At 38.3% G+C, this 27812-nt stretch overlaps 1 protein-coding gene across 2 annotated transcripts; it reads left to right on the top strand.

The window, feature by feature from the left end:
* The first annotated feature begins 3833 nt into the window (after nucleotides 1-3833).
* On the top strand, nucleotides 3834-27555 carry SRP54 (signal recognition particle 54). 2 transcript variants are annotated; one of them, XM_034768633.1, is made up of 17 exons: nucleotides 3834-4037; nucleotides 5940-5998; nucleotides 8571-8681; nucleotides 14101-14192; nucleotides 14977-15061; nucleotides 17441-17545; nucleotides 18849-18915; nucleotides 19008-19065; nucleotides 19741-19891; nucleotides 20930-21078; nucleotides 22822-22922; nucleotides 23040-23126; nucleotides 23572-23645; nucleotides 24163-24271; nucleotides 25243-25413; nucleotides 26253-26348; nucleotides 27071-27555. In XM_034768633.1, the coding sequence occupies exons 3-17, from the start codon at nucleotides 8604-8606 to the stop codon at nucleotides 27160-27162; spliced, it is 1515 nt and encodes a 504-aa protein (XP_034624524.1). In that variant the 5' UTR covers nucleotides 3834-4037; nucleotides 5940-5998; nucleotides 8571-8603; the 3' UTR covers nucleotides 27163-27555. The 2 variants fall into 2 exon arrangements, with proteins under 2 accessions (XP_034624524.1, XP_034624523.1); XM_034768632.1 differs by lacking the exon at nucleotides 5940-5998.
* Nucleotides 27556-27812: the final 257 nt, after the last annotated feature.

Here is a 27812-nt window from a genome sequence, read left to right as displayed (position 1 = left end):
GAATTAAGTGAACAACTCCAAGATACAAAATTAGAATGTGCAAACCACCCCTCCCAAGAAAGTTTTAAAAAAATAATTAATCTTCACTATGAAGCAAATAGACTGACTTCAAAACAAGTCAAATTTATTCTTTTTAGACTCAAACACATGAAGTGGGGAAGAGAGTAGAGAAAATTCTTACATATATATTAAAAGAGAGAGGTTAAACATCCTGAACAGTATTACTCAAATCAGAACAAGGACAGGTAATCAAAAAGAGATCAATGATCAATTTTTACCAGGCTCTTTACAATAACGATTCACAATCTGACTCCGAAGACCCAAATAATTTTGTTCAAACTCTTAACCTCCCACAAATCTCAGAAAAACAGCAGACCAAGCTGGTTTTTCCTTTGTAATCAGAAGACATAATAAAGGCCATGGAGGAAACAAGTCAGGGCAAGACCTGGTGCTGGTGCTGATAGAATTCTAGTGATAGGTCATCAAACTTCCAAAGAAATTCTGGTCCCCAAGCTGTTATATATTTGCAAAGATGTCTTTAAAAAAAGGTATGTTACCTTCTAATATGAGGGAAGCCCTTATTACCACCATACAAATTATATCAAGTGAGAATGCACAAAAGCCCAACAGCTATAGACATCTTTCATTAATACTAATAAAAATACTTAAAAAAATATTGGCTAAAAGGCTTGAAAAAAGTAGAGTGATAAGGTTAATCCCAGTCAGCTGGGATTTATTAAAAAAGGTTAATGTTATGGTATTCCACCAACACTCTAGAAATTCCTATGCAATCATTTCATTTGATGCAGAGAAAGCCTTTGACAGAGTGAACTAGCAATACCAGTTTCTTACCCAGGATAAATTTGGGTTGGGAAAATCCTTTATTTCATGGATGAACTGTTATATTCTAATTCAAACTCTTGTATCCTATCAAACAACACAACATCCCCCTCCCTGGATCTGTTTTAGGGAAGTAGACAGAGATACCCCCTCTTCCCCTCCTGTTCAATCTGGCATTAGAACCACTTAAAATACTCATTAGGGAACACCAAAGTATTCAAGGGTTCAAATCAGAGACTTGGGAGACAAAAATCCTTCTATATGCAGACAATGTCATTTCCTCCTATTTATTAAAAAACCAGCTCAATCCATTCCTAATATCCTACAAATAATAGGCAACTTTGATATATTCTTTGGCTTTGAGATAAATTGGGATAAGTCAGAAGCAATGAAGATCTCATTGGCTTTAGTTAGAAGTGCACCTTAGATCTCACACCAAAGACACGACTTGTAGCTAATCCTATAATAAGATATCTAAACATTTATTATTAAACAAGGAAATGAGTTATTTAAGAGGTTAAAGCAGGTAAACACACATACACAGATGTGTTGCAATCAAGTTTCAAAAGATAATAGACGCTTCTATAATAAGCAAGCTCTACATGTCCTTTATGGTTAAGCAGCTGGGAATCCCTTACTTATGCCTAGAAACCTTGCCCCTGAGAGTCCAAGCAGCACAGAGATCTAGTGCCTTCTTGTTAGGGTTTTTATCTCCCTCCCCACATTGCTCTGAGCTGCAAACTCAGCTGACAGGAGGAATTCACTTACATAACTCACCTTCAGGAGGCAGGTGGAATAGCAGAACAAACTCTTTTGTCCTTTTTAATGTCCTACAATAGCCCATGTGGTGTTGTCGGCCTTTTCCTGTTGGGAAGGTCATAACACCTTCTGTTGGAGATCAGCACTTCACACTAATTAATGTCTCTCTCCTGTTTGATGATTTACACAATTACAGAGGCATACAATACAAATGCTTAAATATTACCGTACAATATAGGATATAGACGTTGTAAGAGAGATTAATGCATGCAGTAACTCATTCAATAAAGTCTAAACACATTCTTATAATCCTAATATCTAATTTAACAATACTAACACACTGATGGAGCCAGAGTGATTCCAGCTGTATTTGTCAGTGTTCAGGTAAGACATGGGACTTTGCCGTGAGCTGGTACCTGGTCTGCCAGCAACACAATGGAGGTTCTTCCTAGGATAAATTTTATTCTGAATTCCCTTCCTGTCGATATTCCTCCCTTTTATTTTACCAAAATTGACAACATGTTCAGGTCCTTCTCATGGGGTGCTGGCAACAATCTCCTTACAGCTCCCTATCAAAATAGGTGGTTTCAGATTTCCCAACTTTAAACTTTAGCATCAGGCAATGATTCTTAACCAAGCAGGCCAGTGGCTCATTCTCTCATGCTGCAGAGGCCCAGATTGGCTCCAGCTAGAGGCAGAATTGGTTGCTTCTTTTCCTGTTTCCATTGCGCTGCACTCAGATTACCACTGATTTCCTAAAGAACAATTACCAACTATTGTGGCAGCCAGAAATACTTGGTGTACTATGTCTATTAAATGTAAAAATCACTCCCTTCTACATATCAAGGCCTGTATCTGGGATAACTTGAAACTCTGTATAGTAGGCAACCCCATCATTTGGCCAGGCTGGATAGGAAAGGGATTTTAACCATCAGTCAATTTATTGAAAATAATATCTTCCTCCTTTTTCCAATATTAAACAAAAGGTTCAATCTAGAGACTAAGAAGGAGTGGAAATATATCCAATGTAAACATGCCATCTCCCACCTATTTAGCCTCAATACCTGTGCTACCTCTACCCACCTGAACTGCTTTCATTTCTCCAGATATTACCGATTGCCAAAACCTATGGCAACACTATATACAGACTTGGTCTGCAAATTTGAATTAAAAACAGATTTCCTAAAAAAATAATTAGGAGGAAGAAGTAGGCCAATTATTTTCTGCTAACAATGGAAACACATTTTAACCAGTGCTCTGAACTGTTCTTTGGACTTTTGTTTAAGATTAATCCAGCAGAAAATTATATGGAGAATGCACTGGTCCGCTCTCTGTTCAAAATGCATGCTGCTAAATCAGACAAATATATGATTCAGCTTGTGCCAATTTAACCCATATGCTCTGGAAATGCCCCTGTACCCATATGTTTTGGGCAGAACTTCATTGCAGAGTAAATTTCACCCTAACAAATAAAATTGTGTTACAGGATAATCATGTAAATTTAAACCTAATTGATGTTAATTGGAAGCTGAAGAATTTGGAAAACTTTTGCTCAACAGAGCAATAATAATTGCTAACAGATTAGTACTACCAAAATGGAAATCCAAATAGAGCGCAACAATTGAAGACTGGAGCATAGACACTGTAGGCTTAGCCACCCTGGAAAGAATAGTATATCATCACAGAAATAAACAAAGAAAAATCCTCAGAATATGGGATGCTTTTCTAGAAGTATCTGAATTAAATACATTCCGCCTCCTCTTCGCCCCAACCGACCCCTCCTCTCTACCCACTCTCTTCCCTCCCCATCTTTATCCCCCTCCTCTGATTTTTGCTTCTGCTCTTTATCTTTTTTTGAACTAGCTGGATTTGTAAAAACAAAAGTTGTTTCTGCCTAAAATTCTGTAATACAAATAACGGATTTGCATTGTAACCAGTCATATAGCATTAAATGTTTCTAATAAATTTGTTAGTCTCTAAGGTGCCACAAGTACTCCTGTTGTTTTTTTTTTTTTTTTTAGCTAAGGTGAGACAGCAAAGGGTTAATCTATTATGAGACGTTTCAGCATCGTTTGTTATGTTGGTTTTTCTCTAGAGATACTTTAAAAAGTTAATAAAAAAGAAAATGTTTCGGCCTGTTAGCGCGTGGCTAGGAGCGAGACCCCCTAGAGCGGAACGTCTCAGCTCCACCTTAAAGCGGACAGGCTCAGCTGGCGTGTCCCGGAAACGGAAGTGGCTCTCCGGGAGGTCGGGGATCGAGTGGTAAGGTGACGTTTCCCAGGCTGAGTGGCGGCGCTGGTGCTCGCTGTGTTGTGAGTCGCAGCGGCAAGGGGCAGACGGGGTGAGAGAGAGGAGCGTGGCCCCCGCGGGCCCGGCCTGCCCTGCGGCCCCTCGGGCCCACCGCCTCCCGCGGGACCGCTCTGCGCCTGTGCTTCCTGGTGAGTCCCGTGGGCGGCCGGGCGGGGGGTCCCGGGGACGGGCCCGTTCTCATCTACTTTCCTCCACTGCCCCGAGCGCAGGTTCGCTCTGCGGCACCTGTCTCCGGCGCAGCCCGGCTGTTGGCCTCTCCCCGCGCGCTCGGCGGCAGGGCCCTGCAGGTGAGCTCCCGCCTGGCCGGGCCTGCCCTTGCCCCGCACTCTCCAGCTGGGGGAAGTCTCAAGCGGTTCGCTCGCTCCGAGACTGAGGCGGGGTGTCGGCACCGGGGGAGGGGGCACCGCCTGCCTGGCAGCCTGGGCAGATTCGAAACACGACAGACACACACCCTTCCAGGCACCAGCCTGCCCCTGATTCCGGCCCAGCCCCGTGGCTCTAGAGCCGCGCTCCCGTTCTTAAACGGTCCGGCCTCTGCTCTAAAGATCTACCCAGAGTGGGGTGGGTGGTGTCTGCTCTCTGCTTCTAGCAATCCGGACCCTCACCCGTTGTAACGGCAGGTATGAAGCTTGGGTATAAACGTTCTTTTTTGAGTTGCTGGTGTTCCAGACTAAATGTGGCTTTGTTGTATTATGTGAAATAATTTTTAGTTGGCCACGGATTTGTTCATAAGTAGTCATGTAGGGTTTTATGTTTGCCATTCTGCATTTTAAAATATTGACACATTTTCGTTCAACAATACCAGATATTTTTCATTAACCATACAACTTTGAATTGCGTTATGTAATTCTACAGAAAAAAAAAAAGCAGCAGAGAGGACTCCATAAGTATCACCTGAAATAAATAAACATATCCAGTCTCAAAGTAGATAATTTTTATTCCATAGGCTAGAAAACAATATTTTAATCCTTGGGATAAATTTAATCAGCATTGGGCACTAGTAAATATCAATGTTTCTAGGAGTGCTTTCTTAATCTCAGTACAACAGTCCACTATAACAACCCTATTCCCTGATCTGACTATGCTTGCTGACCCAAGAGTAGAAATTATTTTGGGCTTTCAAGCATGCAGGGTGGTTCTTATCTGAGGGTTTATAGCACTGGATTTGAAACTACTTTGTTTTGAAAGAGCCTGCATTTGTTATGCCTTGCAATGTGACTGGAAGATCATCTGCTCATTTAGACTTTGAGGAGAGTTCTACTGTTGGCGATTATAACTATTTAAATTTAATATGGTATGTTTTCAGAGAGAACTACAAATTAAATCTTGTGGAAAAAAATTTTTTTTACAGAATGTAAAACAAAAATGTTTTCATGATTTTTTTAAAATTACAGCCCCCCCCCCAAAAAAAAAAAAAACCCCAAAGCCCCAGAGAAACAAAGTGGGTGAGGTAATATCTTTTACTGGAACAACTTCTGTTGGTGAAAGAGAAGCCTTCAAGCTACCCAGAGCTCTTCAGGTCTGAGAAAAGTACTCGGGGTTTGTCTACACTTAAAGCTGCTGTAGCACTTCAGTGTAGACATTACCTACCCTAATGGGGAGAGTCTCCCATCGGCATAGGTAATCCACTTCCTCGAGAGGCGGTATCTAGGTCAATGGAAGAATTCTTCCCTTGACCTAGTGCTGTCTACACAGGGACTTAGGTTGGCTTAATGACGCTGCTCAGGAGTGTGGATTTTTCAGCAGTCGTTCACGCATATTCTAAGAGACCATTTGAGGTTAAGTGGTCTGTTAATATCACTGTAGTCATAGGAAAATAAAGGGGGGTTAGTGGGTACAGATTGTTGTAATAAGCCATAAATCCAGTGTCTTTATTAAGACTTATGAATAAAAGCTCCCAGGTTCATTTTTTAAATGTGTTGTGTGCACGTTTCCTTTGAAGATGAGGACTGAGAGGTCAGATATGGAGTGATGGTTTTGTGAAAAGTGTTTGCCCATGGGTGATTTTGTTTTTTATTATTTTTCTCCAGGAGTTCATTCACCCCCTTTTTTGCCTGTGACTGCCAAGGTATTAACAGGCCACTTCACCGTAAGTGTTCCCTGAGAATGTGTGTTAACTACGTATGCTGAACAGTCTGTTCCACCTTGTGTTTAGCTGTGACACTATCTTTCTTAGACCTGAAGAAGAGCTCTGCGTAGCTTTAAAGCTTGTCTCTTTCACCAACAGAAGTTGACCCATCAGAGGATATTACCTCACCCATCTTGTCTCTCAGGTCTGTCTATGCTAAAAACCTATATCGGTATAACTACGTTGCTCAAAGGTGTAAAAAATCCATACCCCTGAGCAATGTAGTTGTACTGACCTAGCCCTTCGTGTAGACAGTGCTATGTCAGTGAGAGAGCTTCTCCCATAGATATGTCTACAGTAGCACTTTTGTAGGTAAAACTTTTGTCAGTCAGAGATGTGAAAACTCCCCCCCACCCCCTTCCCTCGACTGACACAAGCTTCACTGACAGAAGCGCTGGTGTGGATGACTGTGTCTGCAGGAGAGGCTCTCCCACTGACATAGCTACTGCCGCTTCTTGGGGGTGATTTAATTATGCTGACGGGAGAGCTCTCTCCTTTCACCATAGAGCGGCTGCATGGGAGCCCTTACAACAGCACAGCTGCAGCAATATAAGCTGTGCCACTGTAAGGTCTGTAGTGTAGGCATAGCCATAGCTGTCACCTCTCGAGGTGAAGTAACTATGCTGACGGGAGAGCTCTTTCCCATCAACGTAGAGCATCTTTATTAAAGCGCTACAGCAGTGCAGCTGCGTCAGTGCAGCGTTTTAAGTATAGATTTACCCTTTAATATACTTGGACCAACACGGCTGCAACAGAAAACGCTGTTTAAATAAATGCTCTCCTGCAATGTTTGTGACATTAAAGGGACTATTAACAAAAGTAAAGCTGACTTCACTGATTTTCATCGTACAAGCTGTGAGAAATGCAAAAAGGAAACATGATGAAAAGAGATCTGTATTTAACATTTTTTTCCATTCTTAATAATCCAACATGTTGGTAACGTAGGCAAATAAATGTTTGTTTGCAGTATTACTTGAGTCCCTTGATTTTAGTATTCATGTGCCTAACTTTAAACTGTATAAACTTTTACAAATATTTAAAAAAAAAAAAAAATCCCCATGAAGTTTTCTGGTATAAAAGAATGAGTTGAGTAGTATTTTTCTTTTTTATTAATACCAAGACTTGTATTCAAATAATTTCACAAGAGTAAATATTTGGATTTGTCTACCACATGAGATGCTTCCCTTTGAAGAATAGGTGTCTACTTTATGATGATGAAGAAGGAATAAAGCAAGTTTATTAAAGTCTTCTTTCCCCATCTCATCTTCGTTAGTTATATCCAAATTTCTGTGAAATATTCATGGTTTCTTTGAGTCTCGGATTCTTTTAACATCATTAGACTTCAGCAGTTCCCAGCCCTTCTGTTGAAATGTGCTCCCTATGTTAATGGCTGGTAACTCGTGGGAGAATGGCAGTTGGAACTAAATGCTGAAGCTGAAATGTAGAGTCTTTTGGCCTCCCCATCCCCAATTACTTATCTGTAGGCTCACTGTAATGGTGTTACAAGCTGAGCCACTTGATTTCTTTAGTTTTTGTTTCAAATTTCTATGGCAAAAATAACACTTTGTCAGGAAACAATATGTAACATCTGCACTTGCAGAATATGAAAGCTTATTTTAAATTCTATAAATATTTACTTAAGACTACTCATGACCACAGAACACCTATCAAACTTAACATATAAAATAAAGCCCTTGTGTAAATGTCTGCAGGATTGGGGCTTTGATTGGTAATAACAGGAAGCTATTAAAATGTAACTTTAAAAAGTAGATCTTTTCTATTTAAGCTGTGGATTTCACAGAAGTTGGACAAGGAAAATCAATGAAGTCTAGTCAAATTTGAGTTGTACCTCTACCTGGCAGAATCAAAATCAGAAGGTGTACTGAAAGATGAGGGTTTACTGGTCAAAACTGTGCTTTCTTATCTTTATGTGACATCATTCAACTTTCACATGGCTTTTGTCACAATATTTTTCCTACCTAGAAATTTTTTTTCTTGACAGGTTGTCAGATATATATTGTAAGTAAGGCAAGATTTACCATCTAATTCTGGTGTTTTCCTAGCGTCGTTGGCTCACTGAGGGAGATCTAGATTTGAACATGGGTCTCTTACTTGGTATATTTCTCTGGAACAATTTTTCACTTCAAAGTTTGAGTTTGTTCATATCCTCTTCTTCCTTGCCATAACTCAAATCTGGTTGTGACATCACAGCTAGTTGCTTGGAAATGCTCTAAAGAGAATTCTAGGACTTGAGATGAGAAATGAGCAGCAGTAACAAACTCCAAAATAACCTGTTTTTCATGAGTGTCCTCAGGAAATGCGAAATTCAGATTGGTATAGAGCAGCAAAACTCTCTAAATAGTCTTAGAACAAAGCTGATTATGAGACAGAGACTTTCCTTTCACTCTGTATAAACATCAAGATGACATCATGGTAATGTACCTCACCTAAAATCAGACACACAAAAAAAGTAAGTAACAGAATATTTCCTAAAATTAATGTAGCATGTTTACCTTTTCTTAATGCTTTACAGATTGTTGTGTGAGATTTCTCTGAAGCCGCCAAGATGGTGTTAGCAGACCTTGGAAGAAAAATTACCTCAGCATTGCGCTCGCTGAGCAATGCTACAATTATCAATGAAGAGGTATGTAATATTTGTGTACATTATAGCTCTGTTATCACAAAGAAGGCAAAATATTACCATGATGGACTAGGCTGATGTTGCTTAAAAACTACTGGGATTTAGTCACCCCAAAGTCAGATGGCCAAACTAATGCGTCAGCTTGAAGATACCACAATTTAATTTTAACTAAGTGTACAAGGCATGGACAGGGGATCACACTGTCTTTTCTGAAGAGGAAATGGGCTGGGGAAGAAGGCAGGCAGCTGAAATCAAAGGAGTAAATGAGAGGAATAAAACGAACACATAAGTTTGGGTGTGCCAGCTGGTAGAAGGTACTGAAGCACATCAGTAAGGGAGTATAAATCTTTTGCATCAACTTCACTGGATATAATTTATATGCTTAATAGTATATACATTATTAATTCTATGTTTTTAAGCTCATTTGGGTATCCTCTGTATGATTTTGGGTTACTTAGTAGTTACAATGTATGTTTAACAAAACCTAGTGAACAGGTCTCATAGCCTTTAAGATCAGAAGGGACCATGGTCATCTAGTCTGACCTCCTGCATGTTGCCCACCCACTCTTGAAATAGACCCCTAACCTCTCACTGAGTTACTGAAGTCCTCAAATCATGATTTGAAGACATCAAATTACAGAGAATTCTCCATCACTAGTTTTAAACCTGCTTGTGACGCATGCTTCAGAGGAAGCCATAAAACCCCCAGGGTCTCTGCCAATTAGGCCTGGGGGAAAATTCCTTCCTGACACCAGCTATGGTGACCAATTAGATTCCGAGCATGTGGGCAAGACCCACCAGACACATGCTTGGGAAAGAATTCGCTCTAGTAACTCAGAGCCTTCCTCATCTAGTGTCCTGTCGCCAGCTATTGGGGATTTTTGATGCTGGCTGTCACTGATGGGCCACATGCCATCATAAGCAGTCCCATCATACCATCCCCTCCATAAACTTAAGCTCAGTCTTGAAGCCAGTTTTGTTTCCCCCCTCACCCCCCTGCTTCCCTTGGAGGCTGTTCTAGAACTTCACTGCTCTGATGGTTAGAAACCTTTGCCTAATTTCAAGCCTAAACTTGTTGATGGCCAGTTTATATCCATTTGTTCGGTGTCCACATTGGCGCTTAATTTAAATAACTCCTCTCCCTCCCTGGTATTTATCCTTATGATGTATTTATAGAGAGCAATCATATCTACCCTCAGCCACCTTTTGCTTAGGCTAAACAAGTCAAGCTCTTTGAGTCTCCTTTCATAAGGTAGATTTTCCATTCCTCTGATCAGCCTAGTAGCCCTTCTCTGCACCCTTAAGAAAGAATTCATTTTTCTTAAACCTGGGAGACCAGAATTGCACACAGTATTCCAGATGCGGTCTTACCAGTATCTGGTATAATGGTACTAAAACTTTCTTGTCTCTGCAGGAAATACCTCACCTGATGCATCCTAGGACTGTGACTGCATTAGCCTTTTTCAATGTAAATTTTTGGAATAATTGGTTAAACATCAGAGGGGTAGCCGTGTTAGTCTGAATCTGTAAAAAGCAACAGAGGGTCCTGTGGCACCTTTGAGACTAACAGAAGTACTGGGAGCATAAGCTTTCGAGGGTAAGAACCTCATTTCTTCAGATGCACTTGCCACAGGATCCTCTGTTGCTTTTTACAGATTCAGACTAACACGGCTACCCCTCTGATACTTGACACCATGCAAGGCACTGCATTTAGCCGTATGGAATGGTTAAGCATGCATCCATTATATATTGAAATAGAGTTTAAACTTTTTTCACCCAATAACAATCCAATAGTTTTTGAATATAAGTGCAGGTTCTTTTAGCAAAAAAGAAGTTAAACAATTATTTCTTTAAAGGACTGAGTTACAGTGCTTGTGAAACTAGTAACATTGGCTATAGGCATCCATAATGTAGCCAGGAGCTAGTAAACTTTACATTGACAGAAACTCTGGATCTTATTCCTGACTGCGTGGTACCTGTTTCATTTCACTTTTAAGTCTGAGCGTGTTGTTAGATCTCCAAAAAAGCCATAAGCCCATAATTGAGAGAGAGAGAGAGAAGGTGACAGTGGTTAAAAAACAATCCTGGCTTAGAGGGGAAGTGAAAGTTATATAAAACAAATGGAAATAAGTGGAAGTTGATAGCAATGAATATGAATTAGAAGATGGGAATAGCAGAAAACTGACATAGGAAGCAAAAAGGACACAGACCGATATCTATGGCCAGCAGAATTAAGGACAATAAGGAGTTTAATTATATTAGGTACAAAAGGAATTCTAACAATGGTATTGGTTCATTACTAGATGAAAATGGTAGAATTGTCAATAATGCAGAAGAGGCAGAAATGTTCAATAAATAGTTCAGTTCTGAATTTGAACAACAAGTATTTCATAATACAATATGAATACATCACCTTGCTTCTCAATCAGTAACTAAAGAGGATGTTAAACAATAGCTAATAAAGAGATTTTTAATCAGGTTTGGATAATTTACAGGAGAATTAAACAAACTGTTCAAAGAGCTCTCTGGACCATTAATTTTTTTTTTTTTTTTTTTTGTCTTGGAACACTGGGGAAGTTCCAAAGGACTGGAAAAAAGCTAATGTTGTGTCAATACTTAAAAAAGGTAAAAGGGATGACAATGGTAATTATAGCCTTCTCAGCTTGACAGCAATCCTGTGGCCCTTTTTTTTTTTTTTAAATGGCTGATACAGGATTCAATTGATAAAGAATTAAAGTAGGGTAACTAATGCCAATCCACACAACATGGTTTTATGGAAAATAGATCTTGTCAAACTAATCATCTTTTGATGATAATAGCATTGATGTAGTATGGTTAATTTCTGTAGGTATTTGATTTGGTACTGTACCATGTTTTGATTAAGAAACTAGAATGATACATAATCAACATCGCACACATTAAGTGGATTACAATTACATTTTGAGTCATGTTAGTCAGGTTTTAAACAGGGAGTAGCTATAGAGCAGGTGTGTTTGTAGTGGCATTTGCCACTGATTGTTTCTTGGTGCTATGCTATTTAACATTTTTATCAATGATCTGAAAAAAATAAAATAAAACCATCAGTGATAAAGTTTGCAGATGACCCAAAGATTGGAGGAGTGGTAAATAATGAAGTGGACAGGTCACTCATACAGAGAAATCTAGTTCTTGGTAAGCTGGGCACAAGAAACAATAAGTGTTTCAGTATGGCCAAATGTAAGGTCATACATCAAGGAACAAAGAATGTAAGCCATAGATACAGGATGGGGGAAACTTCAGAACTGGACACAGTATTCCAGGGACTGGATACAGTGACTCTGAAAAAGATTGTGTTATGGTGGCTAAACAGCTGAACACGTGATCTCTGTGCAAAGCTGCAACCAAAAGAGCTAATGTGGTTCTTACATGTGTAAAGAGGGGAGTACCAAGTTGGAGTAGAGGTTTTATTACCTCTGTACTTGGCACTGGTGCGACTGCTACTGTGAATATTGAATATCTGGTTCTGGTGTCTACACTTAAGGATGTTGATAAATTGGAGAGGGTTCAGCGAAGAGCCATGAGAATGATGCAAAACATGCCTTAGTGACTGAGCTGCTTGAGACTATCTGGCTTAACAAAGAGAAGGTTAAGGAGTGACTTGATCACAACCCTAAATATCTGCATGGGGAGTAGAAATTTGGTGATAGAAGGCTCTTCAATCTAGCAGGTTTCTGTCTAGTTATAACAAGATCTAGTGGCTGGAACATGAAGCTAGATAAATTCAGACTGGAAATAAGGCCTAACTAACCATTGGAACAATTTACAAAGGTATAGTGGATTTACATCACTGTAAATCAAGATTGGATGTTTTTCTAAAATAGGGTCTGATTCAACCACAGCTATTGGACTTGAAGCAGGAATTCATCCAGAGAATTCTATGGCTGGTGTTTTGCAGGAAATCCAGTTAGACAATAACAATGATCCCTTGTTGCCAATTATCCTAAATTTTATCATGTGTTTTTATAACAAATTATCAGATTTGATTGAGACCATAAACTTTTCATCTTACCCCAAGCTCATATCTGTGTCTGAAGATGTATAATACCTCAGACAAAATTCTCAAACCTGGGTGCCTAAGTTAGGCAGTTAAATAAGTAACCTGTTTGTTTTCAGAGGGGCGAGCATCCATATCTCCTGTTTTCTCCAGTGAGAACTAGAAGAGCTCAGTGTTTCAGAAAATCAGGCCACTGAGAGAGCTGTGTAGAGTATGGATTAGTGGTAACATTCTTAAATGCACTCAACTCTTAAAATTTAACCTTTATTATGAACTCTAGCCACCCTGGTTTGAAAACACTGGCCTTAGTGTGTGAACCATGATGTACCTTCTCAATAAAATGTGCTTATTTTGCTTCTAGGGAATACTTTTATTTATGGCTGTTACTGTGTTCCAATGTTTGTTCTTGTTCACTTTTGTCTGTGACTGGATATAAACTGTTCTTGTCAATGTCATTTCATCTGCTATTTGTCATAACTATTTTGTGCACATTTATAATTCTTTCAATTAACTTGAGTTTATCTTTACATGTGGCTGAATTATCTCTTATTGTTATGAAATTATGATAAGGGGGAAGGAACATTCTTTTAATATAGTAGAGTAAAAGTTGCATGATATAAACTGATCAACTGTGCTTTCCATAGCTGAACTTTTTTTTTTTTTTTTTTTCTCCTCATAGAACTATAGTAGAACCTCAATTACGAACACCTCAGGAATGGAGGTTGTTCGTAACTCTGAAATGCTCATAATTCTGAGCAAAACCTTATAGTTGTTCTTTCAAAAGTTTACAGCTGAACATTAACTTCATAGTAAATTTTCAAAGCTTTACTGAGGAGAAAAATTCTGCTTTTAATCATCTTAATTTAAATGAAACAAGCACTGAAAGCTTCCTTACTTGGAAAAAAAGATTTGTCAAACTTTCCCTTTTTTTTTTTTTTAGTAGTTTAACACAGCACTGTACCATATTTGCTTTTTTTCTTTTGTGTCTCTGCTGGTGTTTGCATACTTTCAATGATTGCATACTTCCAATTCTAAATGAGGTGTGAGGTTGACCGGTCAGTTCGTAATTCTGATGTTCATAACTCTGGGGTTCTACTATAGTACTTTTGTTTTATTCCTGTGTTTACACAATTGAATCAAATATTTTTAATTTATAAATCAGTGTGCGCCAGTAAGACCCATCTAAAATCATCAACTTCCACTTAAGGGCTATCATTCTGTCTATGGTTTACATCAGATTCATGGATTACGTTAAGTATTAATCATTTTATGTTTACTGAACACTAAAACAAAAGTGCCATTGTTTTCATGATGCAGATATGAACAAACTTGATTTCTGCACAATTGTAAATTTTAAATGCCTTTTTTTTTTTTTAAATCCTCCCAAAGGTTTTAAATGCTATGTTAAAAGAAGTATGTACAGCACTACTGGAAGCTGATGTTAACATTAAATTAGTGAAGCAGCTGAGAGAAAATGTCAAGTAAGTCAAATAATCAAAATAAATTAAATTGACTAGTTCTATTATGTTTGTATGGAGGTTGCAGACAAGTGAGGTGTACAGTAACTTACATATGATACCTTAAGGAACACACACGTGACTTTCATTTAATTATTTCCCCATCATTCCACTTCTCTTTCACTAGAGAAATTTAGTCTGAGCATTTAAATGTTAGTGTCAATCCAGTTTTACCTAAAACATCTTTCCTCAAGTTAACTAGTTTATGATGATGCTCTTCTAAAGAAGAAAATAGCATATATAAAATCTGTTTTTATATCAAATATCCTATTTCATGAAGTTTCCATGAGAAGTAATGAGGTCAAATCAGACGTTTTAGTGTAGTGAAACTCCTTCAGAGTTTCTCTAGTTCGCCGTACATCATACTTTTTAATAGTAACCATACTGATGCCTCTTAAGGTTTGCCTGTTTCATTCTGTGTTTGATATAAACGGGTCTGTTTACATGTGACAGTACTGTTAGACATATTTTAACTTTTAGTGTACTTGACTTGAGTTTATGCTCTTCAAAATATTCAAGTATACTGGAAAGCTGGTAATCTACCCTAAACATGAGAATAATGTTTCTACTGTATGTCTCTTAATGTTTAAGAAAATACGGACAGTTCAAGACACTTAGAGAATGTAGGGCATTTTTCTCTGTTCATGTAAACTAAGACATACTTCTAATCCTCTTCAAGGCTTGCTTAAACTATACTAATGTTTCTTGTCTTGTTTTGATTTTATTTTAACAACTTTTAAAAACTTAGGTCTGCTATTGATCTTGAAGAGATGGCATCTGGTCTTAACAAAAGGAAAATGATTCAGCATGCTGTCTTTAAAGAACTTGTCAAGGTAAAACTGCATGAAATTAGCATATTTTTATTTTGGATTTTTATCTCTTTTTATGTAAGTAACCATCCAGTCCAAATAACAGTTCATGTATGAACATATTGTACAAACATTTGAGTTACAACATATGAGCTACTGTTACGTATTAAAATAGATGGGTATTGGTAAACGTTCCTGTTTGGATACATTGCATTTACCTGTGCCAGGACATTAAATCTGAAGATGTTTAACACTTTTTAATGGCAATCTACAACATTATTTTTTTGAATTGTGATTGAACAATGGAAAAAAACAGTCTTTGTTTCTGTATAAAACTCTTTCTGTTGAATTTTGAAAGAATGTAGGATTAGGTAACTGGAGTCCTTTCCAACTCTAGTGCTCACACAAACTATTTCTGTCTGTAACTGGATCATGAAAAATTTGTCCAACATCTACAAGGCTGAGAAATAAGCCTATTAGCAAGTGGAAAAGAGCTGTTCTGCAATGCCCCCAATCCAAGCCACACTGCAATTTAAAGGAATAAAGCGGTTGTGTATTGTTTTTATTCTTTAATAGACACATTGTGACATACTGTCAATTTAATAAAATTTTTAAAATATAATCTACTAAATCTCCCTTGCTTTCTTAGGGTAGGCCTACACTTCACTCTGCAGCTGCAGTGCTTTAGCACTTCAATGAAGGTGTTACTATGCCGACAGGAGGGTTTCTCACAGAGGTGGATTGTCGACTGGAGAAGCCCTTCTGTTGACATAGCGCTTGGCATAACTGCATCGCTTATGTGTGTGGATTTTTCACACCCATGAAATAATGTAGTTCTACCAATATAAGTTTATAGTGTTGATCTGGCCTTGGACATTTTCTCCCTTCCTGGCTTCACTCCACTTCTTTCTTTTCCCCTCACTAGATCACTTTGTATCTTATTCTTGAGCTGACTTCAATGTTTCTTCCTGTTCTCGCCCCTATGTTTTCTGCTTCTTTTTTTTCCCTCCGTTTTTCTCAACTTTTCTAACTTATCCCATCATTCTTTCCTGCTTACTTCCCCAGCATTTTTTGTTCCCATTTGCATATATTCCTTTCCTCCATCCACTTGTACGTAGGACTTGACATTTTTACAAGACTCTTAATAGCCTAATGTTACTAGCCAAAGACCAAGTGAGAGGGATAGAGGTATTGTTTGTGAGGAACACCTACGTCAGAAACCAACACCCCCCTGCTTCTGGGAAAGAAAAGGGTGCCATGATTTCTTCCTTATTGTTGTGGTGTCCTGGGATGCTGCTTGAGAGGAATAGGGCTGGGCCTGGGTTCCATCTAGAAGACCTCTGACAAATTTGAAGTACACCTCTACCTCGATATAACGCTGTCCTCAGGAGCCAAAAAATCTTACCGTGTTATAGGTGAAACGGTGTTATATTGAACTTGCTTTGATCCACCAGTGTGTGCAGCCCTGCCCCCGCCGGAGCACTGCTTTACCGCGTTATATCCGAATTCGTGTTCTATCGGGTCGCGTTATATTGAGGTAGCGGTGTATACAAATTCTCCCCAAGGCTGCAGGAGGGGTAAGGAGGGTTCTTCCTCTGGGTACCTTCCTCTCACAACCTCTTGGCTGCTGCATATTCGGTCTCTCTCTAGTAATCTTACCCCTTTTTGTCTCCATTTGTGAGTTGTTGCCCTCATTTAATAACTTCAATGTCTATTTGCACAGTTACTCAGCTTTTCCCAGCCTCTACCGAGCTGTGTGCACACTGCCGCTCTTCCCCCTCGCTAGGGCCATCAGTTGATTGGCGCAGGGACGGAGAGGAGGAGGGGCAGGAAAGCACCACACTGGGGGAAGAAGCGGGGGGGGGGGGAGAGCTTGGTTGCCGCAGAACCAAGCTTCTGCCTCCTGCCCCCGCAGGGGAGAGCGGTGGGTGGGGGGGCAGAGTGGGGCCGGGACTATGGCAGGGAGCTGCGTGCCATTCAAAATCGGGTCGCGTGCCATAGGTTGCCGACCCCTGTTCTAGCCAGTCCTTCAGTCACCCGTTGGCCAGGCTGTCAGTGACACCAGACACCTAAAAATCAGAATTAAGTTTGTTTAAATATTTTGTTTCAAATTAAGCAAAACAAACCAAACAAATTAAAACCTGAACTCAAGGAAATTTTGTGTGTATGTATTTAGGGACTAGCCAAATCTACCTTGAGTTAGACCTATGAAATGTGTAATTAATAGCAATGTTCAATCAGTTAGCCTTTTAAAAGACCAAGCTCAGACTCACAGTTGGGTATGTAAGTCAGGCCATCCTTCTGCACAGTGACTTGGGTGAAGGTAGGAGCATTGTATGTGCTCTAACAATTCCACACTTCTGAGGTTTAACTTTCTATCATTTATTATGCTTTGTCTTACAGCTTGTAGATCCAGGAGTCAAAGCTTGGACACCAACTAAAGGAAAACAGAACATTATAATGTTTGTTGGGCTGCAGGGAAGTGGTAAAACCACAACATGTTCAAAGGTAAGTTACACTGAATCCTTTTACAACAGTTAATAGAGAAAATAGTAAAAATTAAACTGTCTGAAACACAATTTTCTGTTAGATGTTACTGTTGGCTTGTATACTTTTATGGTTATTAATATAGCTTGCTGAATACAGTACAACCCTATTTATATAAGATACAGTCTCTGCAGGAAAACTTTTTTTTTCTACACAATGCATAATTAAAAGAAATGATAATGAGAACATTCATTTGTATTTGATGGGATTAAAGAGAGAAGAGAAACCTTGATAAATGAAAGTTGAAGCTAGCCACCAGCTGATGAGATCTGGGAAGAAATTCCTTTCCTCCGCTTCTCCCCCCACCCCTTGTAGGTTATTCAATAATTGTTCACTGAGTGGTGGTTGTTGTACCTTTTTTTTGAATCATTGGGCTATTGGCCACTGTTGAAGATGGGGTACTAGACTAGATAGACTACTGGTCTGATCTGGTTAGGTAATTCATGTTCTGACAGTACTGCATAGTGGAAGTGTTTTCTTTCTCTCATTGAGTCACCCTAATGTTCTCTGACATTTGCTTTGCACTGTTGCAGTTTAGTGTCAGTGTTACAGTAAGGGGCAAATTGTTCCAGCTCTTATTAAAGTGTTTATGGAGTGGAGGAGATATATTTTTCTGAAATGGATACATGAAAAATAATTGACTACTGTCACATCTGAATGTTAATGTGGTAGAATGGGATGAATGTGTATAATGAAGGCTTTCATTTCACAAAGACAAGTATTTAAAGCAATGGGGCTCGCTTCAAAAGCTGTTGTGTTATTAGTTGAAAGGTTCAGGACCAAGCAACCAGTCTGCAGGATCAAAAGTTGGCAAATACCACAGTGGTTGTTCACCTTTCCATTCTCCACATGTACTTCTACATCTTGCTTGACCATCACTAGCTCAGGAAATTAACATTACATGTCCCATTCCAAACCTGCCTAGTGTATGATAAGGCAAAGCCAATCTACCATGATCTAGATGCTAATGAATCACATGGTAGAAAAGTTTTGCTTTAAATGCTAAATAAAGGCAGTAACCTCTGATAATGCCTTACATTTTTACTATTGCTAATGTGTGACCGAAGGTCTCTGGTTGCAGGCAGTGTGGTCCAGGAAAAGTGTCTTGATTCTGTCTCGTTTAGAAAATATCAGTACAGGACTTCAGTGACTTATTTAGCTTTTTTATAAATCTAACGTTCTATTTTTAAGAAAAGGATTTTTCATCTCACAAATCACTAAAATGCTTGGTACTGTATTCACATTTTGTATTTCCTTTTAACAGTTAGCCTACTATTACCAGAGGAAAGGTTGGAAGACATGTTTGATATGTGCAGACACATACAGAGCAGGTATTATTATGAGTAACTTTAAATAGGTTTTGTTACGTTTTTGCACACTTATACATTGCAGATGGTCTGCTGACAATATCTCTATTTTACAGGTGCTTTTGACCAGCTAAAACAGAATGCAACAAAAGCAAGAATTCCATTTTATGGGAGGTATGCACCTTTGGTTTTGGGAACAGTTCAACTCATTCTAATGTTACATATTTGGAAAATATATATATAGTGGATCAGTGAGCTGTCAAACAGATTTTAACAAGAACAGAACCGTTATAAAAGCGTAGACTATTGACACATTCAGGTCTTCAGGGAGACATGAATATATCCTTTTTGATCTTTAGAAATGTTAGAAAACACTTAATCTCTATCCCCAAATATAAACAGTGATAGGAGGCTCACAATAAGATGGCAATTCTGTAGAGCAAAAAAAGTGGATCACTCTTCTGAATCATGCTTTGAATGCATTCTCAGTGCTTTCCTATCTTGCTGCCATGTGCACGTTGATGGAAGAATATAGATTTTAAACCTGCTCCACCTCTATATTAGTAGAGTTGAGATAAGGCACAGTGTATAAATTTATGCTTTTCAATGCAAGAGATGCCAAAGGAAAGAGGTTAAATATAAAATCTTTAGACGTTGCATCCTATAAACCAGTACTCTATAACTAAGAATGTCTATATCTAGAAATTTGGGATGGATTTGAAGTTATTTGATTGCATACGTATGAATTAATTAAAAGTTCGTTTCCTAAAAATAGGTCCTTGAGATGGGGGTGCATGGAGACAGAAAGTTATTTCATGTAATTTAGATATGTCTTTACCTTTTGAATAGTTACACAGAAATGGATCCTGTGATTATTGCCTCAGAAGGTGTTGAGAAATTTAAGAATGAAAACTTTGAGATAATCATTGTTGATACAAGTGGGCGCCACAAACAGGAAGATTCGTTGTTTGAAGAAATGTTACAAGTTGCCAATGCTATAGTGAGTAACTACTGAAAGTGTAAAATGGTTCTTGATTTGCTTTTGTTTTTATAGTAATTTTGAATACAACATATCACTATCCAAATGTGTGTTACATAGATGCTGTCTATTATAGAACATGTCAGGGCTTTAATTTACATCTCAGGAGTTTCTGAAATGTGGGGACAGTTCTGGACTGTTATAAGAGCAAGGATAAATGAAGTCTGAAACTTATTAGCCTTCAATTGGTGAAAGTTCAGTAAAACTACTTAATTTTAAACTGTTCTTCTGCTCATTTGTATAATTAGTCATTGAATTAAAGTTGTCTTGCCATATATCAAGGTTGACGTTTTCACTTCACACAATATGTTCTTTTCCTTGGTGATCTTTGCATAAGCAGATTCAAAGAAAAAGGACTGATGTGTATTTACATCATTACGGAGATCTATAGCAAATGTGCTAGGGTTTCATCTGCCACTTCTTTGCATGTCTGGTTTATGTGAGATAGATCAGGTAATCATCGGTCATGCTGATGAACAAATGAATCTGGTGACTACACGCATGTGGATTAAGGAACAGTCTTTACGAAGTAACAAAACTGACAGCCTCATGTTGGCCACCAGACTTGGGATCAAATGGAAGATATTCTTTGGCATCTTTTATTAGTAAGCCTAATACTTAATAGGAGAGTAATAGGAGGACAGCATGGTCAAATATTGGCTTAGCATTGCTTGGCGTAAACAATGTTTACAAATATTTTAATAGTTCATATTAAGTAGAGGATTATAACTTGTGAAAAAATCCATCATTATAGCTAGTAGACTATCTTTGGAAGTAAGTATCCTTAGTTTTCTGGAATTTTCTTTGGGGAATGAAGTGAAAAAATATATGTAAAGTTGCCATTTTTCTTGCTCATTGTTCAGTCTTGATTCACTCTTTAAATACTTCTAGATTTGTATCATTTCTTTAACCATTTCATTGTTCTTAAGAGTCTACTACAGAACATAATACATAGATACAGAGTTAAGACCCAGAAATAACTCATGTTAATTTTTCCAGCAACCAGATAACATTGTTTACGTTATGGATGCCTCCATTGGTCAAGCTTGTGAAGCTCAAGCAAAGGCTTTCAAAGATAAAGTAGATGTAGCCTCTGTTATTGTGACAAAACTTGACGGCCATGCAAAAGGAGGTGGCGCTCTCAGTGCGTAAGTATTGTGCGATAATGGGGTTTCAGCTGTATGTGATGTTTAAACTATCAGAAGAGTTGTTAAACAAAGTTCTCTTGTTTTTGTCTTATGCAATTGGGTGTGCTGATTCTTAGCTCAGTGAGTAACACTGACCTTGATGCAAACCATTTATGGCCTGATCCTGACTTCAGGGGGAGTTATGGGTGCTTGGCAGCTTTCAGGATCCGATTGTGTCACTTTTTTTATATTTTTGATATTACACATCTTTCTGTAAGCGTCAACTTGTTTTCTCAGGATAGTATCACTACTCTCTGTACATGTGAGAGGGGTGTTAAGTTAATGGGAGTTTGTCTTAATACCCTTTAAAAAAATTAGTAGATAAATGCCTTAGAGATATGGTTCAGGTGAAAAAATTGTTTCCCATTAAGAGTCTAAGATGACATACCAAAAAAAGATAAAATTGAAACTTCATATGTTGTGAGGCGATGCTGGATGAGACTCATATCAGTGGAATGCAAGTCAAATCTCTGATTGATAAAAGTCCAGAAAATGGTCAATGGAACCCACTTATAAATTCTTCAGTTACATTTTCTTTGATTCCATGCTTCTGTCGAAAGCCATGCAGCACATCATCCTGAAACTGAAGCCAGTCCTAAAGTTACTAGAACACATCAGAAATATGATCTCTAAGCATCTTTATACAGGCAGACATGGCAAACACTCTGAGAAATTAGGTTGGTTATAGAAACCATGGAGAATATTGGCAAAACAATCTGGTCTGTTTTGATGCCAGCTCTTTAAGTCAGTGTCTGACTGAACTGAAAAGTTAAGGCTCTTAAACGCCTATAAATATTCTATTCTGTCAGTAAAAATACAGTTGGCAGAAAACTAAGCGTACTAGCTAGAAATAGACACTGATGGTGAGAGCTGCACCTTGCAGGTCCTGGGCCATGCAAATAAGATGACCAGGCCCTCTTTTTCTTAACACTCCACATCTACAACTGCTGGGAATTCAGAGTGCAGGAATTTCTAGCAGAGTGTGGTCCCTGCTTTAGAGTTTTTTGCCTTTCACATTTCTTGCTGCTAGGTGTCTGACAACCTTGAAGCTCCAACCTTCCTCTAACTTCTGGAAGGGAGAAGCTTTATCTGTCTCCCCATTTGGGAGCCTCCTGGCTGCTTTAAGATGTGGAAGAAAAAGAGAAGTCTCCACTATTCTCCATTTTGTTGTCTGCTCCTCAATGAATAACTTCAGTACTTGCCTCTGTTGGCTTCCCAACAGCAGGAAGAAATGGACGGGGTTAAGTTTTAGGTGCCCACAAGGTTCTGAATGTGAACAGTGAAACTGACAGTCTTAATTTCCCATTAGTGGTGCTTGTTAAAGCTATCAGCAGTGTTACAGGCACTGAGTCTGTCTGAAAATTCAGAAACACATCTATTTAAAGTTTGTTCATATTTTGAAGGTTATATTTATTATCATAAGGAATAAAAACTTTTTTTTTAAATATTACAAGCCTAAAATGATGGCTTAAATCCCGGAGCTTATTAGGGAATGATTCCCAGTTGCTACTGGCAAGTGGCAGTTTCAAATCCTGTATGCTGAATCCTTTTGCGCTGGTAATTTTGAGGAGCTACTAGGATAGTGCAGGCAAGTAAAATCTGACTAGTGTCATTACATTCATTTAATTTAATATAAGGGAGCAGAATTTGGGCCATATTGACTTTGTTTAAAGACACAGTCTTATTACTTGTACTTCATTGCAGAGTTGCAGCCACAAAAAGTCCTATTATTTTTATTGGTACTGGAGAGCACATAGATGACTTTGAACCATTCAAAACACAGCCTTTCATCAGCAAACTCCTTGGTATGTACTACTTATAACTACAGACTACACAAGTGTTCTCAAAAATGTCACTGTCACAGAAAAAAATTGGAGCATAATTTTCCTCACAAATTTTGAAGGAGGCTTTCTGTTTTCCAGGCATGGGTGATATTGAAGGATTGATAGATAAAGTAAACGAATTGAAGTTGGATGATAACGAGGCACTCATAGAGAAGCTGAAACATGGTAAGCAAATCCTCCCCCAAAACATTTATTTAACAGAGCTAACCTTTTATTTGAAGTAACCAACTTTTTCTTTTTTTCTTGTCATGGTAAACGAAGTAATTAAAGAGAAATATAAATTTAAATCGTACAGGTAAAAAAAATCCAGACTTCTCATGAAGAGTTGAAATGTGAAAGTAAATGGATTGCTCCTCTGACATAGCATTATTTGCAAGCTTTCTCAACACAATTGCAACTTACCTAAGGTTCTTAAATGTGTTATGCAAAGTGAGATACAGCCAAATAATCGAAGAATATGCAGAAGCAGTATCTTTGCATCTAACACGATTTGGCTCTCTGTCCGTTCTTTTCATAAAGTGTAATCAGAGATGGGTGAACAGGATCAGTCTACATAAAAATGTAATTGTGTGATCATCTTCACTAACCTTCCATTTCTGTTGTACTTCAGGTCAGTTTACATTGAGAGATATGTATGAACAATTCCAAAACATCATGAAAATGGGACCCTTCAGTCAGATCTTGGTTAGTTATCCTGAAAATTTTGTGTCCAAACTTAATTCGTTTTCAATTTTTGTAGAAAGTGCTGGAGAACTTTTGTGAATTTTACGGAATTCTTCCCATGGAATAACTGTCTGTCTGATAGCTGTCTGAAATGCTACCACATAATTTTAATGGCTTCTGGTAAACATGAATAACTTGCCTATTTCTGCGTTTGAACATGTTCGAATTTGCTGAATAAAATATTTTAAAATTATATAGAGCTAGCTATTTCTCAGGTCACTCAGACAGTAGTACACCTCTTCCTCGATAGAATGCTGTCCTCGGGAGCCAAAAAATCTTACCGTGTTATAGGTGAAACTGCCTTATATTGAACTTGCTTTGATCCACTGGAGTGCACAGCCCCGCCACCCCAGAGCACTGCTTTACCGTATTATATCCGAATTCGTGTTATATCGGGTCGCGTTATATCAAGGTAGCGGTGTATCTTGTAATTTGCAAAACTGACATAATTAACTCCTTTAACTGTACTATTTTATAGGGTATGATCCCTGGTTTTGGAACAGATTTTATGAGTAAAGGCAACGAACAGGAATCAATGGCAAGGCTAAAGAAATTGATGACTATAATGGACAGTATGAATGATCAAGGTAAAACAAGTTCCAGTAATAGAAAGTTAAGAACAGTTACTTAAATTATTCATAGCTGTGTTCATTATTTTATTGGCACAAGTGTTTGAGCGGGTGGAAAGAAACAGGAGAGTACTAATTTATCATGTTGTTCGTATAAATATCCATACATAACTGAAACAATCCAATGAAACAATTGGACAACTCACACCAGGATTGAAGTGCACATCACATATAGGCTTTCAAAAATAAGACTGAGTAGAGGAGCCAGATACTGCTTGATCCAAAGTAAATTATTTGAAAGGGATATTTTATTTTATTTTATTTCATTAGCTAGAGGAGATTTCTAAGCATACTTTTGGAGCTGGAGTAGACACAGTCCATATGCTCATTATCTCTATAATGACTGACAGTCACTTCCTTAAAGTCATTGTCAGGGTAGAATTGCCTGCAAAAATGTGTGAGGTTGCATATTTATTGTCTAATATCCATATAAACCTTTATCAGTTTGCAAGTAAAAGTATTGTTTTCCAACTGTCAGACCCACCAGCTCACCCTGGTCTCTGGCACTCAAATTGGTTTGTTTTTATCTTGCACAACAACATTAGTCATAGAAGCTTTGCTGGCAGATTATGCCCTCAGTTATACCTGTGAAAAACCCAGTAATCTTCAGTGGGGTTGCACACATGTAGTTAGGGGCATAATTTGTTATGCAAAACATCTGTTGCTAATGGTGATGCACAAGAATAAAGGAAATCCAGCTTGAGTGGCTGCTAGTTGGAAAAATTATAGAAATCATTGAGATACAATGTATATGGAAGTCCACTGTCACTTTTCAGGGTAGCACCACACTTTTTTTTTTTTTTTTTTTTAATTAAAACAAACAATTCTCAACTACTGAGTTCTCATTAAAACCTGTATTACATCCAGATTATGTGAATTTATTAACATTAAGTTAGGGTATAGATATTTTGCGTTGTCTTTAATTGCAGAACTAGATAGTACGGATGGTGCAAAGGTTTTCAGTAAACAACCAGGAAGAATCCAAAGAGTAGCAAGAGGTTCGGGTGTTTCTACCAGAGATGTTCAGGAACTTTTGACACAGTACACAAAGTTTGCACAGATGGTGAAAAAGATGGGAGGCATCAAGGGACTTTTCAAAGGTAAGTAAAACATCCATCTACTTGGCACTCACTCAGCTGTAGGAAAAGCATTGTGATGGTGGTCACAAGTGGGAATAGGGCCAAAAATGAGGGGGTTTAACAATGTAGTTTGAGGTCTAAGGGAGGAAAGGGAATAAGTGTGGCTGCAGAATGAAAGTGGGCTATAGCACCCTCTATTGCTCTATGGACAATGGAGTTATATAATGAGCCTAGAGCTGAAATTGGTATTTCTGATTTTGAAGTTAGTTAATAAAGGCAAAGTCATTGAACGAACACTACCAATAAAGTGGACAAGATTGGGAAATCTGATTAATGAGGTTTCCCTTCGGTCCCCAAATAATAAGGAAAAAGGATCAAGATTTTTTTCCTATAATCTTTTATTGGTCAGAAACATCATTTACCCAACAGTTCTCAAGTCCTGTTTATAAACTTATTTTTGCTCTACATGGTAAATTCAACCCAGCAGTGACTGCTGCATGTAGATTCAATTTAAGGGGAAATTACTTCTTAGAAGAGTGCACCTGGGATTGCCATTTTCTGCTAACCCCTGGAAAATACTTTGAATAGCTTTATGTACATCTAAAAAGTGTGGAGTTCATGAACCGTTTCAGACTGGTAGTAAAGATTTTCTGTTGAGGAGGAGAAAACTTTCTCCACTACAAATATACAGACTGCTGATTTCTCCCCACCCCTTCCCCATGCACTGCCAAACACACACAGATCATCAACCACTTAGCAAGCGGCAGCGTCACTTTTGATCATTGTTAACTTAAGCTGGTTTGAATCCAGCAACTATCAGTCTTTGGAGTAATGCATATTTCTTGTCACTTGTATTTAAGGAGGTGACATGTCAAAGAATGTAAATCCATCTCAAATGGCAAAACTGAACCAACAGATGGCAAAGATGATGGATCCGAGAGTTCTTCATCACATGGGTAAGTGTTACATTTTTACAGTATAAACTAGGCAATTTGCAAGGAATTATGGGGGAGCATTTGACAGAGCATATTTCAGTGTTACGGATATGGATATGTTTTTATGTTAAGATTTTTAACATTCTTTTAATTACAACCTGGAAACACAACTTGAGCTCATGGAATACTTTGCAGCTATCTTTCCCTATTTCAGCCTCCTCTTGGGGTGCTTCGGCAGTGTGGGAAGGAACAATTAGGTGAGAGAGGTGATAAGTAAAAAGGTTCACACAACTGCCAGAAAACTCCTCTTCTATCTGATACTGCTGGGCTGAACCACAGTGGGCAGCAGCTCCCAGTCCAAACCTTACATAATTTCTCCTGAGAGTTCCAGTACTGTCTTATGACTGGGCTATTCATTGACAAAAGCTTGTACCAATAATTAGATGGATTAGTACTGGTTTCCAGGCATGGAAACAGGTTCCTTCTCTCTCTCTCTCTCTCTCCTTTAAAACCCACTTTAAATCTAGCCTTCAGTTGCTGATTTCCTCTAACCATCTACTCCCATTCACATACTACTTTGATCCAAACTAGACAATGCCTGTTGTGTTTGTAAAGCACAGTTGAACACCTATGGTGCTGTGCATTAGTGGTGAAGTATGAGGTTTCTTAACCAAAAAGGGTTACTACTAATTGAATTGCCAGGCTACTTACCTACCCAGTTCTCATTGATCTCTCTTCTCTAGGTGGCATGGCAGGATTGCAGTCAATGATGAGACAGTTTCAACAAGGTGCTGCTGGAAACATGAAAGGCATGATGGGATTCAATAATATGTAAAGAAGCCTTAATAAAAACTGACTTGGCTGAGGACATTTGCTGCAACTTCGGTAAAAGGATTTGATTTCTTCCTTTTTACAGTGAGAGAGAAGTGTGTTGATGGGAGTGGAGGAAGTGACCTTTTGAAACTTCTATTTGGGCTTCTCAAGAAGATTCTAAATTGATTTCTGGAAAACAGTTATATTTTTGCTTAGTTCCTTCCCATCAAAAGAAGTTTTTAAGTTTAATAAATAAAAATCATGATGTAAAATTTTAATATGTAGAGACACTTTTTAATTGTTTGCATTAAATGGCAGCCATTATATTTGTAAACAATCCAGATATTTGGTTAATAGTAACATAAAATGTCCCAAGAAATATGTTGTAAAATAAACTTAAATGGTTGTAAATGAAGGATGTGCTTATTTCTTTGGTTTTAAAACTGTCACTAGGAATGCACCTTTTTATTGGTGTAGCTCAGTGGTCTCCAAACTTTTTTGATCGCGCACCCCTATCAGTAAAAAAAAATTTTGAGCACCCTCCTCATCCCCCCGCTGTGCCAGCTCTACCATTTTTGCCAAAGTGCCAAAAAAAAAAATAAAAAAGCCGCTCTGACTACTGCCTGATAAAGCGCAAAAAAAAGTGCTCCTCCTGCCACCCCCCCCCAAGGA

This window comes from Trachemys scripta, chromosome 4 (genome assembly GCF_013100865.1).
Source record: "Trachemys scripta elegans isolate TJP31775 chromosome 4, CAS_Tse_1.0, whole genome shotgun sequence".
Taxonomy (NCBI): domain Eukaryota; kingdom Metazoa; phylum Chordata; order Testudines; family Emydidae; genus Trachemys; species Trachemys scripta.
Note: the sequence above shows the minus strand (reverse complement) of the source record. Positions and strands in the feature narration are given on the sequence as shown.